General features: G+C 39.1%; 1 protein-coding gene across 1 annotated transcript in view; it reads left to right on the top strand.

Annotated features, from left to right (window-relative positions):
• Positions 1-20,815, top strand: part of pdzd7a (PDZ domain containing 7a) — a 95,934-nt gene that overhangs the window by 35,423 nt on the left and 39,696 nt on the right. The window contains exons 8-11 of the mRNA XM_060842285.1: positions 24-203; positions 10,690-10,853; positions 11,998-12,089; positions 19,399-19,490. Coding sequence (XP_060698268.1) covers positions 24-203; positions 10,690-10,853; positions 11,998-12,089; positions 19,399-19,490 — 528 coding nt within the window. The remainder of the gene's footprint in view (positions 1-23; positions 204-10,689; positions 10,854-11,997; positions 12,090-19,398; positions 19,491-20,815) is intronic.

The raw sequence follows: 20,815 nt of genomic DNA, 5'->3' as shown, positions 1-20,815 counted from the left end.
ATTTCATTTTTTAACTTTGCTAGAGGACAAGAAGAAAAAGAAAAAGAAGCAAAAGACTTCTCCAGAAGGAACAAAGTTGGAGCGCTCCAAAACATTTATGAACCTGCTTTTCAGAGGCACTCGATCTGGAAGGCAGTCAAGTGAGCAAAATCCAAAAGATAAAATCAGGTCCAAATCCCCATCTCGCTCAGAAACAGATAAAGGTAAGAGAAAAGTAATGAGGTGTCACTGTGGAAGCAAGGTGATATTGTATCTTGACAGCAAAACTAGCTCCACTTTCTGTTTTCTGTCTTTAAACTCCTCCCCTTCTCACTAAAGCCCTTCATCTCTCCATACCCTTCCCCCTTACAATCCTCCTTTAGATTTCACCATTTTGATTCAGTTTTTTGAATTGGTTCTCCACCTTTGACTCAAAAACTGTTTCTCCTTATGCCTGTGAATCACTTTGAAACTTTTCTGCTTTCTTTGCAAATACACTATACAAATGCAAGTTGTTGTATTGAACACAGCAACCCATAAAATTATCAACAAAAGGAATATTTTACTTGAAACTTTTTAGCAATATAGATATAGTATATTTTCCATCAATCTGCTACAGTTTCAGTATGTGTATTAATTTTGTTTTTAAATTGTTCATCACTTTAATGATGAATGTTATGAAATGAAGCAGAACTATGGAACATACATTGCTTGATCAGATATACACTTTATAGCTGTTTTGGCATTTATAAACTTATTTGATGGAATTTTTCAATCTCAGAGGAGGTGAGAAGAATGATAAATGGGTCAATTCAATTGGGTGGAAGTCAAAAAATAAGATTCTCACCAACAGAATAAACTCTTGACAGTACATTCTCCAACCTCAAAAGGCAGTCAATCTTTCTGACTGCAGATGTCAGGAAGCCCATCCGCACCTCATTAAAAGCACAATTTGCTGAAATTAATTGGTCATTCCCAATTAACTTCTACCGAATTGAAAAGTACTAGCTTAAGGATGCATAAGAAGAGTGCATACCAGGTGACCTTCAGTTCTTTTTGTACTTCAAACTAAGTACTTTCTGCTTTCAATTTATTACATTATGGCTGTGAATGAATGTTGTTTAAACTGCTGTATAAGTTTCCCAAGTATGATCTTTGTGGCTTTGGTGAGGAGGGTGGCTGTGATCGCTGGGTAGGCTGGAACGAAAGCAGGGAAAGGGATGAAGTGTCCAGTGGGGCACTGCCTTTCCGGGATGGTGTTTTATCTATCAAGCAGTAGGGCACTATCAGTTTGGGAGTGCAGCTTCTGTTTTGTCCTGGGTCTTTTTGGATGATGGCCAATAAAGGAGAATCTCGGGGACATGGGTTAGGGCATAATGCTTGCTGCAGGAAGCTGATAAAGGCTCACAGACGGGATAAATTCACACTCAAGATGGAGTTGGATCTGGTAGGTGGGTATTCGGAGGCCATTGTCAAGTGTGCAAATGGTTTCATGGTGGGGATGGTCACAGAAAGTTATAAAATAATCAGCCTCAATAATGGGAACACTTCAGCTTCAAGTAACCCATTCAGGGTTTTAACCAAACATTTCAGGCCTGAAACTGTCACCAAATACCTTACACTGAGGAAATCTATTTTTACCAATGCTGAATTATCTTTTCCCTTTTTCAGGAGCAACTATCTTATGCATCCAGCTTCAGCCAAGACTCTGACAGTACTGCCCATACCGAAACTTAAAACAAAACCTCTTTGCCCCAAGTCAAGAAGAGAAAACAAAATCCCTTCCTGACCTTCTGAACAACTTGTTTGCAAATGAAATTATCTCTTATAAATAACAACCATTACTCTCCAGGAAGTCTTCCTCTCACACTGTGTTTTTAAAGAACTGCCCCCCTTGACTACAGAAATACTTCCAAGTTAATCATTAAACCCCATCAGACAAATTGGAAACTCAAATGCCATTAATTCAAATCAAAAAATCAAACTCGAAATTAATTTTATTAAAGTATATATAAATCATAAACTTTACATTACCATACAGTGATTACTACGGGCAATTTAGCATGGCCAACTCACCTGACCTGCACATCTTAGGACTGTGGGAGGAAACCGGAGCACCCGGAGGAAACCCACGCAGACACGGGGAGAATGTGCAAACTCCACACAGTCAGTCACCTGAGTCAGGAATTGAACCGGGTCTCTGGTGCTGTGAGGCAGCAGTGCTAACCACTGTGCAACTGTGCTGCCCGAGTTAGTGGCTAACGATGGGCTGTGTGTAATAGAAAACTATGTGATTACGGTGACCCCTCATATACTGAAGCAGTCCATGCTCAATTGCAAGAAGAGCTGGACAATATCTAGGCTTGGGCTGACAAGTAGCAAGTTATGGTTGCACCGCACAAATGCTAGGCAATGACCATCTCCAATAACAGACATATAATCATGCCCCTTGACATTCAATGGTGTTACCATAATGAATTCACAACTATCAACATCCTGGGGGTTACTATTGACCAGAAACTCAATTAAACTCTCCACCCAGCACAAGACCATCTCAGAGTCTAGGAATACTGTGGCAGGTAACTCACCTCCTCATTCCCCAAAGACTGTCTACCTTGTACAGGTGCAAGTTAGGAGTATGATGGAATACTTTCCACTTTCCTGGATGAATGCTGCTCCAACAACACTCAAGAACCTTGACACCATCTCAGACAAAGCAGCTTGTGGGATTGACAACACATCCACAATTCTGGATTAGTGGTGCTGGAAGAGCACAGCAGTTCAGGCAACATGCAAGGAGCAACAAAATCGGCGTTTCGGGCAAGAGCCCTTCATCGGGAATAAAGACTGTGACCCTGAAGCGTGGAGAGATAAGCTAGAGGAGGGTGGAGGTGGGGAGAAAGTAGCATAGAGTACAATGGGTGAGTGGGGGAGGGGATGAAGGTGATAGGTCAGGGAGGAGAGCGTGAAGTGGATAGGTGGAAAAGGAGATAGGCAGGTAGGACAAGTCATGGGGACAGTGCTGAGCTGGAAGTTTGGAACTAGGGTGAGGTGGGGGAAGGGGAAATGAGGAAACTGTTGAAGTCCACATTGATGCCCTAAGGTTGAAGTGTTCCGAGGCGGAAGATGAGGCGTTCTTCCTCCAGGCGTCTGGTGGTGAGGCAGCGGCAGTGAAGGAGGCCCAGGACCTCATGTCCTCGGCAGAGTGGGAGGGGGAGTTGAAATATGTCCATTTCCTCCACCACTGAGTTTCAGAAGCAGCAGTGTGTAATATCTTCAAGATACACTGCAGAAATTCAGCATTTTCCAAATCCACAACCACATCCATCTAGAAGGACAAGGGCATTAGATACATTGGAACACCACAATCTTCAAGTTCCCCTCCAGGCCAGTTCACCATCCTGCCTTGGAAATATATTGCTGTTCCTTCAGTCAAAATCCTGGAATTCCTTCCCTAAGGGCACTGTGGGTCAATCTACAGCACATGGACTGTAGCAGTTCAAGAAGGCAGCTCACTACAACTTTCTCAAGGACAGCTAGGAACAGACAATAAATTCTGGCCAGCCAGCAATGACTATGTTCCACGAGTAAATTTTAAAAAAACCTTTTGCTGGATTTTTATTACTTTCACCCTTAACAAACTTTATCATGCTTTTTCAACCCATTCACTCCCAATATAGTTTCAACTCACATTTTGATTACAAGTTGACCATATATTTCAGCAAATTTAAGCTTGGAAACCTCTAAGAATTTTAAAAAATATATCAATGTGTTTAGAATACATTGTGAAAAGTCTAAATGTAATTTTTTGTAATATTCATTTTATTCAGTAATCATACTTTACAAATCAAGGTCAACCCAAGTGACAACATTTTAGAGTCATAGACATACAGACCCTTCAGCCCAACGAATCCAAGTTGACCAGGTTTCCTGAACTGAACTATTCCCATTTGCCTGTGTTTGGCTAATATCCCACAAAGCTGAAAATGTGTTGCTGGTTAAAGCACAGCAGGTTAGGCAGCATCCAAGGAACAGGAAATTCGACGTTTCGGGCCAGAGCCCTTCATCAGGAATGAGCCTCATTCCTGATGAAGGGCTCTGGCCCAAAACGTCGAATTTCCTGTTCCTTGGATGCTGCCTAACCTGCTGTGCTTTAACCAGCAACACATTTTCAGCTCTGATCTCCAGCATCTGCAGACCTCACTTTTTACTCTAATATCCCTCAAAACCTTTTCTATCCATGTACCTGTCCAAATGTTTTTTAAATGTTGTCACCTCCACCACCTCCTCTGGCAGCTTGTTCCATACACACCATACTCTAAGTGATAAAGTTACCCCTCAAGTCTCTTTTAAATCTTTCTCCCCTCATTTTAAACCTGTGCCCTCTATTTTTGGACTCCCCTACCCTGAAAAAAGACCTTGGCTATTCACTTTATCTATGCACTTCATGATTTTATAAACCTCTATAATGCTATTCCTCAACCTCGTACACTTGAGGGATAGAAGTCCCAGCCTATCCAGCCTCTCTGTATAATTCAAGCCCTCCAGTCCTCCAGTCTTGGTAACATCTTTATAAATTTTTTTTTGCACCCTTTCAAATCTACAAACAAGAATTTTACATAGTACTCCAAATGTACCTTACCAATGTCTTGTACAGCTATAACATGACATTTCAATTCCTGTACTCGGTTCTCTGACCAATGAAGGCTAGCGTGCCTTTGTCACAACTTTCAAGGAGCCATGTACCTGCAACCCTTTTCTGTCTGTGCCAGAACACCCCCAAAGCCCCTATCATTTATTGTGTAAATCCTGCCCTCATTTAGATTACTTACAGTGTGGAAACAGGCCCTTCGGCCCAACACGTCCACACCAACTCTCCAAAGAGCAACCCACCCAGATCCGTTCTCCTACATTTACCTCTTCACCTAACACTATGGGCAATTTAGCATGGCCAATCCACCTAACCTGGACATTTTTGGACTGTGGGAGGAAACCGGAGCACCCGGAGGAAACCCACGCAGACATGGGGAGAATGCGCAAACTCCACACAGTCAGTCGCCTAAGGCAGGAATTGAACCCTGGTCTCTGGTGCTGTGAGGCAGCAGTGCTAACCACTGTGCCACCATGCCGCCCATTTTGTCTAAACAAAATGCAACATCATACACTTATCTGCTTTGAACACTGCTTGTGATTCTCAGCTCACTGGCCCAATTGATTAATTAAGGGCAGCACGGTGGCACAGTGGTTAGCACTGCTGCCTCACAGTGCCAGGGACCTGGGTTCAATTCCCGCCTCAGGCGACTGACTGTGTGGAGTTTGCACATTCTCCCCGTGTCTGCGTGGGTTTCCTCCGGGTGCTCCGGTTTCCTCCCACAGTCCAAAGATGTGCGGGTCAGGTGAATTGGCCGTGCTAAATTGCCTGTAGTGTTAGGTAAGGGGTATATGTAGGGGTATGGGTGGGTTGCGCTTCGGCGGGTCGGTGTGGACTTGTTGGGCCGAAGGGCCTGTTTCCACACTGTAAATCTAATCTAATCTAATCTAAGTCTAATCTAATCCCGTTGTACTCTCCGATAACCTTTCTCACTGTCCACTGTATTACCAATTTTGGTGTCATCAGAAAACTTACTAATCATGCTCCTATGTTCTCATCCAATGTATTTTTTTAAAAAAATGAACAGAGGATCCAGCCCCAATGCTTGCGGCACATCACCAATCATGGCCTCCACTCTGGACAATAACCCTCTACCATCACCATCTGTCTCCGACCATCAAGCCAATTTTGTATCCAACTGACTAGTTCTGTTACTAACCAAACTATCATGCAGAACCTTGTCAAAGATAACAACTACCACTCTACCTTAATTTAACTTCTTCGTCACCTCTTCAAAAAACTCAATCAAGTGTGTGAGACACAATTTTCCAAGCACAAAACCATGCTGACTATCTCAAATCAGTCTGTGCCTTTCCAAATGCATGTGAATAAATGAATGATTTATTGTCACATGTAGTTTACAGTGAAATACAATAAGATACAGTGAAACGCTTTCATTTGTCACCATAATCCAGTGCCATTTTGATAGTTTAAGAACAAAAGAAAAGGTATAGCTTAAAGACAGTATGTAGATCTCGTCTCTTAGAATCACCTCCAACAATTTATTCACCAATGACATGAAGCTCACCGGTCTATTGTTCCTTGGCTTTTCCTTGCAACTTTTCTTAAATAAAGGTAAAATGTTTTAATGAATCTTATAAAGAGCAAAAAATATAAGAACTCACAATACAACTGTTTCTTCTCTATGAAAATTGTACAGCAACATTAAATATTTCAATACATTTCAGCAAACTTGGGTCTTGTTCAGACAACGAAATGTCCCCTGAAGCTATTACATTCCTTCTTGCTTATTCCAGTTCTGTAAATGGGTATTAAAGTTAAGTGGTATAAATCTTCCACTTTCCAATATACTAAGCATGTCATCATCAGTCTACCTGATTGTCCACATTTTTTCATCAATTCACAAGCTGAAACCTGTGATACCTCCTACAGGCTGATATAGCTTTATTTTAAACTTCTCCATACTTCGGATTGAATTTCATCATTTATATAAATGATTTTGATGTGAGCATAAAAGGTATACTTAGTAAGTTTGCAGATGACACCAAAATCGGAGGTGTAGTGGACAGCAAAGAAGGTTACCTCAGATTACAATGGGATCTTGATCAGATGGGCCAAATGGCTGAGGAGTGGTAGATGAAGTTTATTTCAATAAAATGCGAGGTGCTGCATTTTGGGAAAGTAAATCAGAGTAGGACTTATACTTGATGGTAAGGTCCTAAGGAGTGTTGCTGAACAAAGAGACCTTGGAGTGCATGTTCATAGTTCCTTGAAAGTAGAGTTGCAGGTAGATAGGATAGTGAAGAAGGCGTTTGGTTTGCTTTCCTTTATTGGTCAGTGTATTGTGTACATGAGTTAGGAGGTCATGTTGCAGCTGTACAGGACATTGATTGGGCCACTTTTGGAATATTACGTGCAATTCTGGTCTTCTTCCCATTGGAAGGGTATTGTGAAACTTGAAAGGGTTCAGAAAAGATTTACGAGGATGTTGCCAGGGTTGGAGGACTTGAGCAGTAGGGAGAGGCTGAACAGGCTGGGGCTATTTTCCCTGGCGCGTCAAAGGCTGAGGCATGACCTTATAGAGATTTATAAAATCATGAGGAGCATGGATAGAATAAATAGGCAAAGTCTTTTCCCTGGGGTCGGGGAGTCCAGAACTAGAGGGCATAGATTTAGGGTGAGAGGGGAAAGATATAAAAGAGACCTAAGGGACAATCTTTTCACGCAGAGGGTGGTACGTGTATGGAATGAGCTGCCAGAGGAAGTGGTAGTACAATTGCAACATTTAAAAGGCATCTGGAAGGGTATATGAATAGGAAGGGTTTGGAGGGATATGGGCCGGGTGCTGGCAGGTGGGACTAGATTGGGTCGGGATATCTGGACGGGTTGGACCAAAGGGTCTGTTTCTGTGCTGTGACTCTATGACTCTAAATACGATCATGTATTACTCATCTTGAGTCAATTGTAGCATTTTCATCACTTTGCCAAGAAGGTGTGAGTTGAAGACCCACTGCAGTCATGAAGTAATTGTAACTTAAATTGGTACCCTCAGCGCAGTATTGATGGAATATTCATTTCAAGACATAACAAACTGTGTTAACAAAGTTCTTTCAATGTCGTGAAATGTCTCCAAAACATTTCACAGGAGCATTATCAGATGAATGTTGCTACTGACCTACATAAAAATATATTGGGACAGGTAGATTTAAAAGAACTTGAAGGAAGAGTGAAAGTTGGAAATGTTTAGTGAGATATTTCTGGAGATTAAGGTCTAGTCAAATGAAAGTAGGGGCATTTAAGATAGAGCTATGGAAAGCTGATCTGTCACAATTACTGAGCAACACAGCAATGGAAGTATTTGAAAATCAGGACGCAAGCTTTAAAATGGTACATTACCAAGCTGAGAGTCATTGTATGTCTGCAAGGACGGGGATGATATGTGACTTGGAATATTATACAATTAACATGTGATTCTTTGAAATGAAACATTGAACCAAGGAGGGCATGTAATTATTCAGGTGTCCTATTCAACATTCCTCTCATAGCCAGCACCAAAAAGAACAGAGTAATTAGTCATTTATATCATTATTGTTTGTTAGACCCTGCAACTTCAGGCTGAATGTAATAAAACAAAGAATTGCAGATGCTGGACATCTGAAGCATACAAAAACAAATTTCTGGAGAAACTCAGCAGGTCTGGCAGCATTTATGGAAAGAAAATAGAATTAATTAATCAAGTCCAGTGACCCTTTTTTAGAGTTCTGAATTGTGCACAAATCAGAAATAGTATAACAGTAAGACAATTGGAATCTTTTCTCTCTACTTTCAAAGAGCTTGTTAGTACTTCAGCTATATCTCATTTAAAATTATGACCAACTTTGAAAATTCTAATACATTCACATTTCCACATGGAGTTTCCTATTTTCTGCAGTCTTTTCTTTTTTTGTAATTCTTCTTTACCAATGTCTGATTTGCAAGATATCTGTCAAATGTTGATAAAACAATTTAGAATATGAAAGCCCCAATAGGTTTAGAGAGTCAAAGCAACACATTGTAATCCTTCGGAATACAGACCTGGAAGGGTTCTCATTCCATTCTTAGTTACAGGTTTGTTAATAACTCTCATCCAGAGTGACTTACAAAACTGGCTTCCTAGACTGTGAGCTGTTAAGGCGATAGTACCCAAGAGATTATAGTGAAAATGTGTTGCTGGAAAAGCGCAGCAGGTCAGGCAGCATCCAAAGAGCAGGAGAATCGACGTTTCGGGCATGAGCCCTTCTTCAGGATTCCTGAAGAAGGGCTCATGCCCGAAACGTCAACTCTCCTGCTCCTTGGATGCTGCCTGACCTGCTGCGCTTTTCCAGCAAAGCATTTTCAGCTCTGATCTCCAGCATCTGCAGTCCTCACTTTCTCCATGAGTTTACAGCCTTAACATTAATCAGTGCCTGAGAGAGAGAGAGAGCACTGAAATTCTGGGTGCACACAAAAATTGTTAGTCCTAAACAGCTCAGCTTTTTCCTCAAGTTGCATGTTTTTTCACATGAATTGGCCTTTTACTTATCGGGTTTTAAACTCATTTCACAATTATTCTACTTTTCTTTTCAAATTTACAAAGCTAAACAGGAAAATTACAAGATATCTATCCTCATATGCCCAATGTCTTTTTACCAAAATTGAATAGTATGTGTTCAAAAATTCAGTTACTTTGTTAAATCGTAAATACATTGCATAAAACGTGGGCAGGTGAGTGAATAAGTGTCAATGAGAATCACCAGGTTAACAATGAATAACTTTCCCCAGACAGAGATCACTAGCGATTCTGTCTGTGAGAATCCTTTTAGGAGGTCCCTGAGGATCACACGTGATTCCATGTTAGTTTGATAGGTTCAGAGATAGCTCATAGTCCAATACACAATTTGCATATATAGCCCCTCACAGAGTAGATGGTTCTTGAATGTTTGGGTAGATAAGTTGTTTGGAATTTTATATGCTTCTTCTGATGCCTCAACATTGCCTCTGCACATTCCCAACAAGTCTCTTAATTTGTTTGGTGCCTTTCAGGGTGAGTGTTTTCTATTATTCCTGATGAAGGGCTTATGCCTGAAACATCGACAGTCCTGCACCTTGAATGCTGCCTGACCGGCTGTGCTTTTCCAGCGCCACGCCTTTTGACTCTGATCTCCAGCATCTGCAGTCCTCACTTTCTCCTGTTCTCCACTATAGTCAATCACAAGCCAAGGACTTCCACATCTCGCTTAGGTTGTTTGAGCTCTTTAGGGATGCCTTGAAGACATCCCTAAAGCATTCTAGAAGGCTCCAGCTGTGACTAACTTCCAAATAGAGTATCAAAAGTAATAGCCGTAAGAAAACACTACTTTTCAACTTGTATTATCAAAGAAATTAAGGTCTTTCATTAGAGGTGCTTTTTTCTTGTTCTCAAAATATTTCTTAATGAATTTTAAGCCTACCTATTGAAAAATAATAACACTATAATGTTCCCATTGAGTTAATGTACAGGTTTGAATACGGAGCCACTTTATTTACCTTTGTTTCCATTATAGTGACGGCTGTTCAAAGATTCGTCATCAGAAGTCTTAAGCAGGGTAAATATATCTCATATGCCTGAGAATGCTTAGTAATTAAGGATGGTTTTGATATGAGCCTGCTTTATTTCCATGCAAAACTATAATGATTTTTTGAATGCTTGAACTGCTTGAAATCTATTTTTTAAAAAATATTGTTTGTACTGGAGAAAGTCTTAGTTGCAACATGAAAATTTATTTCTTTGTATTATGATTTAGAAAGTATTGGATGTGGAAGACTTCAGCTCTTACTGCATTTGTTAAAAAATAACTTTTGCACAACAGCCAAGCAAAACAGCATTTGCTTAACTTGACTAGGATCTTTGTGTTTTTAAATATAATACTTATCACTGTGCCTTTTTTCACTTTTTACCAATTACTGTATTGATATAGCATGGCTCTATTCAGGTCATTCTTGAGTGGTTCTGACCTCTATTTGTCATTCAAATTATATTTCCTTCTTTACCAGCAAAGTAGTGAATGTAATTGGATTTTTGTGTCCACTTTTGATTCAAGATAAAGAAAGAGGTCATCACTTTAACATTTTGGGCTCCCAGCGAGATCAGCATGGCCTCTCAACCGCAGACACATATAGCCACGCGCTAGCTGTGATTGAAGACATTGCCAGAAAGCTCCTGAATCAAGATGAAGTCAATGCAGTTTTGCGTCACTGTAAGCAGGTATTTCTTTCACACAGTGCATTAACTTGTGGCAAAAGAAGACCACCATTATTCCTGCTCAGTCATAAGTATAAAATTGATAATGAGAACATTAAAAATAGAAGTAGAATTAGCCCAATCTGCCTTTTCCATATGTTGCACCATTCAAGATGATCATGGCAAATCATCTATTTCAATTGCACCTCCCAGCAGCATTCCCCATATTATTTAATTACTTCAGTACACAAAACTTTATCAGTCTCTGTATGTGACGACAGCACCCACAACCCTCTGAGGTAGAGATTTGTAAAGTAACATTACACTGCTGAGTAAGTTATTGAAAAAAATTGCTACAATGATTTTTCAGGAACAATAAATTTATGTTATGGAATCTATTTGCTACAAAATACATTTTTTTTCATAGTCTCAATGCGTTCTATAAAAAGCATAACCAAATATTTAATGTACCCTTCCCTCCAAAGAACACTTGGAATAAATCATTCTGGGAACAGTGCATAACAAAAATCAGAAACATATTTTATAAAAGGTTTTTCATGCTTAATGCTCATATAAACTGCTTTTCATCTTATTGTTAATGTTGAAATGTAATTTTAAAATCTGTTTTATTAATATTTAATCTTCCACTAGATGGCAGTAAAATATTATTTCACACATCATTATATAGAATTACACAGAAACAAGCCAGTGGGCCATCCAGTCTAAGTTGGTATTTCACCTGAATTTGAACAGCAACCTTAATTCCAGGAGTTTGCCAAATTGCCATAACCATTCATCCTACCTTCCTTAAATTATCTATCTAACATATTTATGATTGTTGACAAGAGACTGAAATTCCACAGCTACTCCATTTGCCATATTTAGAAGAGAAGTGGAAGGCCTGTTTACATACACAAACTCTATTCCAGCCACATTTCTGGTTAAGTTATAATATCAGAGGAGCAGGTCGGGAAAAAAACAAATAAAGTTTCTATTTCATTTGTTCACCCTATCAGTACAAACTTAGAGAGTCCTCTTTGTGAAAAATTATTCTGCTTTCTGTCTAAAATATCATTAAGTTATACCTATGGTGTATCACATTAGAGTCCTTTTATACAGTAGGTGCTTTGTGTTTTAAATTAAACTTTAGTATCGGCTTTGTTTTTAGTTTGTTTCAGGTGGTGGAGTGGAAGACTTGGTGCGGCCCCTACTTTCTATATTAGATAAACCGGAGAAGTTGCTGATATTGAGAGAGATCCGGTAAGAGGAGTACTGTGAATTAGAGTCTTACTCCATTAATAATACAATCATTTTAATGCACTTCCTTTATTTAAGAGAGAACAAAAGTATTAAATAATGGTTATTGATTTGAGGAGAGTAGAACCATTGTATACTGAAAGCATGCAAATGCCTCAATGTTAAATTGTTCAATAATTTATCAATTAAGACAACTAGCTGATTCTATAGAATATAACAGTGTGCCAATGTTGCAGGGTGTTATTTCCAAGGAGTTTTAGGATGAGATTTACACTCCATAATTTCATACATGATGAATTACAAGTCATTATAACTGAAGGATATAATTTTGTTAATATAAAATTACAGTGCTGTAATTCTTATGGTTGGTTTTAATCTACTTCATTTTAAAAGAGGGAAATATGCTGTTTTACTTTCCCTTTGTTTGCCTGCATGACAACGGTCACTGAATTTTAATCGTATGAGAAGCAATTTACAATGTTTCTGAACAAGACATTACAAAAGTACAAGTTTTTCCTTATTCCACCTCAAATTTCGCTCACCAAACATTATACCATGGCGAAGGAAATTCTAGGATTGGCTACTGGGAGTTGCACAACTCAGGTTATTAATAATGGTTTTTGGCCATTTTGTCATATAATGTCTGATTTAACTTTAACTTTTAACTTATTTCTTTATTTTTCTACTTTTAAGCTAAAATGATTATGTGCTGAATTTTTCAATTTACATGTCTATTTCTGTAACTAAGATTTTGTACCTAGATACTTTGTAGCTAAGATGGTGCCGTGAGTGGCTACATGGTACACTTTTCATTGTACTTTTGTACCTCATACTCGAGTATATGTGACAATAAATGAAACCTAAATCTGATGTCTGACCATCTTCTAACAATATAACTCAGACCGTGAGCTCAAAACAGAGTTTTATCATTTTAATGTCTTCATTTTTATTAGAACTGTGGTTAACTCAACCACCTTTAGCATTCTTTTTAAGATAATTGGCTTCAGGGAAAAGTTGCTCATGTTTTAGTATATTCCCTGCTTAAGATGTCATGCTGTGCTATCACATTATACCCTATCGAAAGATTCTTTGTGAATGCTGAAAGCCTTCCTTTGCATGTTAATATTTGTCAACAAAAATAAAATCATGACATTTCCTTTATCACTCTCCATTGACTAAAATAAGGCAATGTGAACAAAATATGTCAACAACTAAAAGTGCATATGAGGATATATTAACACCCAGCAGTTTTCCAGAAGGAAACTACAGGTTGAAGTTAGAATTCTATCCATTTGCAACAGAATCTAAGCAACAGGCAGTATGTAAGCTGCTTGCCAACTTCCTGCCACGAAGCATGAGAATTGGGTGAGAAGTAGCTATTGGACTGTGGTAATTTGTCTGGCCACTGACATTTGGCTAAATGTCTAAATCTATGTTCTTCTCATGGTATGGAATAATGGGGTGGGGGAGGGAACCGGGGTGAAATTTGGGTCAGGAAAGACTTAAACGTATTTTTTTAGTCCCAACAGAGCTCCAGTGTAGCTAGGTTGAGGTTGAAGGCAGTTCATAACCAAACACACCAATGTTGCAGTTACACCACATGTATTAGTAGAAGTAAATTTCATTAGTTACTTGTCTATCTCCTTCTGAAGTTGTATGTTGTGCACAGCATATTTACATTTTCAGCTAAACCCTTTGATTTCAATTGTGAATAGCTTTACCTGTACCAAAGAAGGTATTAGAATAGAATACTGAATGGACTCACAAACTCTTAACACTTGTCTGTACCTGTGTTTTGTTTTTGCCACTGTTTATCTATTATTTACTATCTATGCTACCTGACTCTGTGATCTGCCTATACTGCTGGCAAGACAAAGCTTTTCACTGTGCCTCAGTACACGTGACAATAAATTCAGTTCAATTCAATTACACTTTTAAAGTGTCAAATAATTTGATTGTTAAAATTCAGAGTTTCTGAACATGTTTGAGTTTGTTTATACGTCACAGGTGAGATTGTAATAAATCGTACCCCCTTTCAGTCATTTTTGATGAAAAAAACAATTTTGCAGATTGATGCAAAAGACACTTTAAGGAAGGAAGGAACTTATGTTGACAATGAATTTCTCAAAACTTTAGGAAGTTTCCAAAGTTCTTCACAGCAACAAATTACATGAAGTGTGTTTATTATAGTCATTCAGGGAAATATGATAGCTGATTTGTTTTGATGATTAACAAGCGATAAATATTAGTCTGGAGCTGGGGACACTTCAATTGCTCTTTCTCTAACGTGCTGAAAAGTTTCCAGGAATTCAGATCTACCTTCAGGAACCTGATGTGTCTAACTCAGATACAAATCAAAGTTACCACAAGAAGACATGTGGAATGCTCTCCTTCATTGACATTGCTCTCTTTTAAGGATATAGTGATGAAACTGAATGAGACACTGGTGAGACTATAGCTGGAATATTGTGTGTAGTCCTGAACATCACATGACAGGAAGGATGTAATTGCTCTGGAGAGAGTGCAGAGAAGATTTAATAGAATGTTGCCAGGGCTGGAGAATTGTTGCTACAAGGAGGAATTAGCAAGGTTCAGGTTGTTTTTCTTGGAACAGAGAAGGCTGAGGGGTGACATGGTTGCGGTATACAAAATTGTGAGGGGTAGAGGTACAATAGACAGAAGGAATCAGTTTCTCTTGGCAGAGAATTCAAAAACCAGGGGTCATAGATTCAAGCAAAGTGGCAGAAGGATTAGAGGGGATTGAGGAAAAACCTTTTTACGAAAAGGGTGGTGAGTGTCTGGAATTTGCTGCCTGAGTAGTGGTTGAGACAGAGATCCTAAACTTTTTTTAAAAGTACCTGAATCTGCACCTTAAGTGCAGTAAACTGCAGGGCTCTGGGCTGTGTACAGGAAGCTGGGATTAGAAAAGGGTCACTGGGTGTCTTTGGGTCAGTATGGACAAGATGGGCAAATGCACCTCTTCTGTGTTGTATCATTTCTATTGTCCTATGGATGTTAAAAAAGGTTTTTTTTTATCATTTTGTTTGAGCATTTCTCTTTACCAGATATAAAAATATCACAAAGAGGGGTTTAAGAAAAGGCTGTATATTAACAGTCAATCATTATCTAATGGGGTGAAGCATCATTTTTTCTTTCAAGCAGTGTGACACGTGGAGGGTTCTGCTGAGTTGGTGAAAGTCATATCGCAGATTTGTTACTGATGCAGAAGGAGCCCATTTGTCTGTTTTGTGTCTGCACCAGATCTCTGAATGAGCATTATGACTTATACCACTCTGCTAGTAAAAAGTGAGGTCTGCAGATGCTGGAGATCAGAGCTGAAAATGTGTTGCTGGTTAAAGCGCAGCAGGTCAGGCAGCATCCAAGGAACAGGAAATTTGACGTTTCAGGCATAAGCCCTTCATCATTCCTTATGCCCGAAACGTCGAATTTCCTGTTCCTTGGATGCTGCCTGACCTGCTGCGCTTTAACCAGCAACACATTTTCAGCTATACCACTCTGCTGCCTTTTTTGCCATAACTATGACTGTGCTATATTTAAAACAGCCATCTAATGTCTTTTTGAATGCTTGAGTTGAACCTGCCTCCTCCACACTTCCAGGCAATGCATTCCAGATCGTAACTGTAATTTCTCACATCACATTTGTTTCTTTCGTCCATTATTTTAAATCAGTGCCCTCTCATTCTCAATCCTTTTGCAGCTTCTCCCTGTCACTCTGCCCAGTTCGCTCATGGTTTTGAAAACCAAGTCTCCTGCTAGGTTTCTCCTCTCCAAGAAAAGCAATCCCACCTTTTCCATCTTATCCCATTCCTGGAATAATTCTCATGACTTCTGAACAATTTTAATACTTTTATAACCTTCTTTAAGTGAAGCACCCAAACAGTACTTCATACTCCAGGTGAGGTTCAACTAGCGCTGTATACGAATTCAACGTAATCTTGTTGCTCCTTTACTTTATACCCCAATAATAAAGCCTAGAGTACTTTGTGCTTCATAAACTGCTCACTGTACTGGGCCTGCTATCACCTGACATGCATATATGCACCCTGGTTCCTCTACTCCTGCACACTCTTTATGATATTATAAATTAGCAGGTGCTATCTCTCCATGTTCTTTAATTCAAAATGTACACCTCACACTTCTCCACTTTGAACTTCATCTGCCATTTATCTGCCCACTCCATCAACTCGTAAACATGTTTTTGTAGTTTTACACTGCTGCTCTCTCTCTCTCTCAGCACCATATCCATGTATTCTATTCATTACACTCACCTTTCCTCTCCCAAGTCCATCTTCAGCATAAATACCATCATTTCACAGCTATTTTCAGTTCTGACAAAGACTCGAAACATTAATTCTGTTTTCTCTGTACAGATGCTGTAAGACATTGAATTTCTCCAGCACTCTGTTTTTGTGTCACAATGTACAAGTTTGATTCATCTAAAAATTTGAAAATTGTTTCTTTTCCACCAAAATCTGGATCATTAACATAAATCAGGGAAAACAAGAATCCCAACTCTAGGGAAGTCCTCTACAAATCTTCCTGAAAAGTATCCATTAACTATGGTTGTTTGTTTCCTACCCCTCAGCCAATTTTATATCCATGTTACTATTGTTCCACTTCTTCTGTGTGTTTTATATTTTCTTTAAAATCTGTTTTGTGGCACTTTATTGAATGCCTTTTGGAAGTCCAAGTACAGAAAACAATAGCATTTTTTTAACTCATTCACAGGATGAAGGCATTGCTGACGGCCAGCATTTATTGCCCTTCCCTAATGTCAACCACATTGCTGGGGGTCTGGAGTCACTTTCCTTCCCTCATGGGCATTAGTGAACTAGGTGGGTTTTTCAAACAATCAATTTAATGTCATCATTAAACTTTTAATTCCAGATTTTTTTATTGGATTCAAATTCCACCATGCAGCATTCGAACCCTGGTCCCTGGAGCATTACTTGGGCCCCTGGAATAACAGTCCAGTGATAATGCTACTTGGCCATTGCTTCCCCACACCGTCAGTTTTCTTTGCTAACTCTTCAAAATTACTCCAGTAGGTTTGTTAAACATGATGTTATCTAATGAAATCCGCTGACCCTTCATAATTAACCCACTCTTTTTTATGTGATAATTAATTCTGCACTAATAATTGTTTCAAGAATTTTTCCTCTGCCTGAAGTTAAACTGACTGGTCTGTAATTCCTGGAGGCAACTGATGTGATGAAACCTGTAGGCTTTCATTTAATCATAGTTGGAAACCCTAATAATGCCATGGAATCTTTTATGTGCAGCTGGTAGAGCAGACAGGGCAGTGGCCTCAGTTTAGTAGCATCCAAACTTACGCAGGTTAGAATTTGCTTACAAAGGGTTATGTGCACAGGTTGCTGAAGTGGAGGTTGAACCCACATTTTATGACTGTAATGTGAGAGTGTGACCAATGACCCAAAGCTGACACTGTAATGTTCTTTTTCTAATTTGCTGCTCTATTAAACATATAAACAGTTCACATGTTAACATGACCCACATAATGGTTTATTTTAAATAAATCTTGTATTTGCATAAATATGCAAATTATTACTCTTGGATTTTTTTTGACAGAATAGTTATCAAGAGATAATTAAACATGTATTTTACCAATGAAAAGAAAACACTTTTCTGAAAACACTTTGTTAATTATGATAGTGTACAATTCCCATGAGACTAGCTTTATTGAGTGTCTGAAAGTAGCTTTATGTTAGTTTTAATGCAAACCTAGACTATCTACTTATTAAGTAGAATGTTTTATCTTTGATACTTTATTTGAAATATGTTTAGATACAAGAAAAATCCAGTCATCCTCAAAATTGTCAACTAAACAAGTTTTTACCAGAAACAAAGATAATGTTGAAGAGGCAAATATTGTTTAAGCAAAATCAGAAAATATTTTTCCTCACTTGTAAATTAGTTTTTACCCACTGACCTTGTGTTGCAGTTATAATACCCATTTTTATATAACACTGATTGATGCTTTGCATCTTACAGATCTGTGCCATTCAACCTTTTCAGTCCTGATTCCTGTTGTGATCAGTGGTAGTTTTTTCCTCTGAAGTAGGAAAGTTCTGCAGTGTGAAATTGATCCAGTTTAATACCACCACCAGTTAGGAAAGTATTTAGGTTCATTGAGCTGGATTTTATAGGAAATCGCAATCCTTGCCTCCCTGGCTAAAAAGCTGGAGAGGAACCCACCCGTAATCCCATTGGCCAACCTGCAGCAATTCAAAATTAGGAGCAGCATTGCTTGCTTTAAGACAGGCCTTCTGCTTCTTTCTTTTGAGGCAGTCACACCTTAAAGAACTGCAAACAAATTAAAGCCCGGCAGCTCTGTAGACCAGCGGTGCCAGAGAGGAACTGTGCCCAGTGCTGGGCCTAAAAGCAATTCCATCATGCTAACGACCTCAGGTAAGACAAGGATCAGGGGTCATAGTGAAAGTGTGGGTGGGGGGCAGCGTTTTGAGAGTTCAAGGGACTCCGGGTTTAAAGAGGGAGAGATGTTGAAATGTTTAAAGGGGGTGGGTTCATTTTCAGAGTGATATATCTGATGAGGCTCAAGGGAGGCAAGAAGGTCTCTCTTCACCCCCCCCCCCCCCCCCCCCCCGTTCTCTTGATTTCTTTGTATGACACCATCTTGTGTACCTAAAGCTGCTGGTCTTCCTGTATGAAATGGGTTGCACAATGTGGTCATGCTGTTAAAATACTACTTTAGACTAACTAGAGCCAAGGCTATTGGATCACCCAGTGATTGTGCTGCCTCCTGTAAATTTCAGACTGGTTTAAGGCAGGCAGCTAGCAGGAAAGTCAGCCACTAGATCTCATTTGTCTTCTCTGCCTTCAAATCCACTAAAAAGGGAGCATAAATTCCAATCCACTGGCAATGAAGTGGTGGAGAATGCTGTAGCCCAGTAAACCTGTCTGCAGTCATCCTGTAGGGGCATTATAAACCGAGGGTACTTCATGAACTCTGAAGATATCGAAAATGTTTATCTGTCTTCATGTTTCTGATTGTGTTTGGGTTGAAGAATCCATTAGTTGATAAACTGGAGCACTCATAAGTGGAAAATTTCTTCCTGAGTTTTAGATTATCTCTGAAACATGTTTGCAACTACTGCTTGATTCTGCTGGAATAATACCTATTCATAATTATTCGGAGCTCCTTATCCTGCCTACGTTATCAGAATAGCATCTGCATATCTTAATAGATGTATGAGTATTTACCTGTTTTGGTACATTTTCGTGTTTTATTTTATCCATCTTGTCTCTAAAGGGCCATTATTGGACCAACTGACTTGGGCAGATTTGACAGCATGGTGATGCCTTACGAACTGGAAGCATATGATATTCTAAAGAATAGAGCAGGTAAGACAGTATGTACAACAACAGTGAAAAATAAAGTGAGAAATGGACAGATTTAAACAGTAAATGGATTCAAAGGCTGATTTTAAACTTGGGAAGGTAATCAGGTTTTCTGGGACAAACGTAGGTGAGTAACTGTCCATCTTCTTGGATATTGACACCCAGAGATTTTAATGTGACGGCCTTATTTTGAACCCTTGACTCTGATGTCCATTTGGAACTATTTTACCAGAAGCAGGTGAAAGGCAAAAATGTTGGGATTGAAGGTAATGGTTATGCTGAGAGGAACATTCTTCAAAATGGAAAAGCACTTCCTAGTGATTCGCAAGACACCCCTTGGAGTCAGGGAAATTGCATTCCAGCCTTTTTGAGGATTCCAGAAGAGCATTCAACTCAACCAGGGGCTTTACTGTCAGCTGGTGAGCTGGAATCCATAGGAGCCCAGTGGTAAAATGTTAAGTTATGTGGAATGTAATGTTAATTTAAATAACACTCCTTGTGTCTTGGGGGCCGCTTCCATTCCAAGCCCAGAATTATTTAAGTAAAGATGGTGAGAGGACAGAGGTCACTGATAGAATTACAGTTACCTTTAAGGCTCAAAAAGAACAACTTCAGAGTTGATAGAGAGCATATGATGTTCAGTAGACTTTGTGTAGAAATGTGAAAAATGCCAGGTTGTCTTTTGGCCAGTTCCACAGTGAATGTGAGATGCCTGACTGTAATGATGAAGCATGATTACATTGGTAAGTTTGAGATTATTGATGATCACAGAGATAGGAATATGGATGCCAATCTCACAGGTAACTGAACAGATGTGCTGTCGCTCGCCCCAAATTCGATGGTCAAGGAGCTAGAAAGATTGCAATTGGTCAACTATCTCCCTGTCAACTTGGGACACTCATTCTAATGACCTCTACTGGGATCATGGGCCACGAAGACCCCAAACAAAATCACACAAGAGGAAAGATCCTAGAATTATTTTTATAAAACATCGAACTAGTCTGTAATAGAATATTTCAACCATTTGAGACTGAATGGGTATTAGAAGAAAGGAAATAAGTAAAAGTTTGAATAAAAATGTTTCAAAATTGCTTTGAGTATGAGAGATACAGTTGGCAAAAGGGAAGAGGTTTGGGAAAAGACTTCCAGAGAGCAGAGCAATGATGGTTGAAAGCTATACCATAAAAATGAAGTGAAAAGATAGTTAGTTGCAATCAGAAGTGGAGTGTGGAAGGTTGGAAGTGGACTGTGGAAAATTATTGGAATGACTTTGAAATGTTTTCAAGGTTTGCACAGCTGCACGTTGAAATTGGTAAAATAGTCTGAAA

Source organism: Hemiscyllium ocellatum, chromosome 22, assembly GCF_020745735.1.
Source record: "Hemiscyllium ocellatum isolate sHemOce1 chromosome 22, sHemOce1.pat.X.cur, whole genome shotgun sequence".
Lineage (NCBI taxonomy): Eukaryota > Metazoa > Chordata > Chondrichthyes > Orectolobiformes > Hemiscylliidae > Hemiscyllium > Hemiscyllium ocellatum.
Note: the sequence above shows the minus strand (reverse complement) of the source record. Positions and strands in the feature narration are given on the sequence as shown.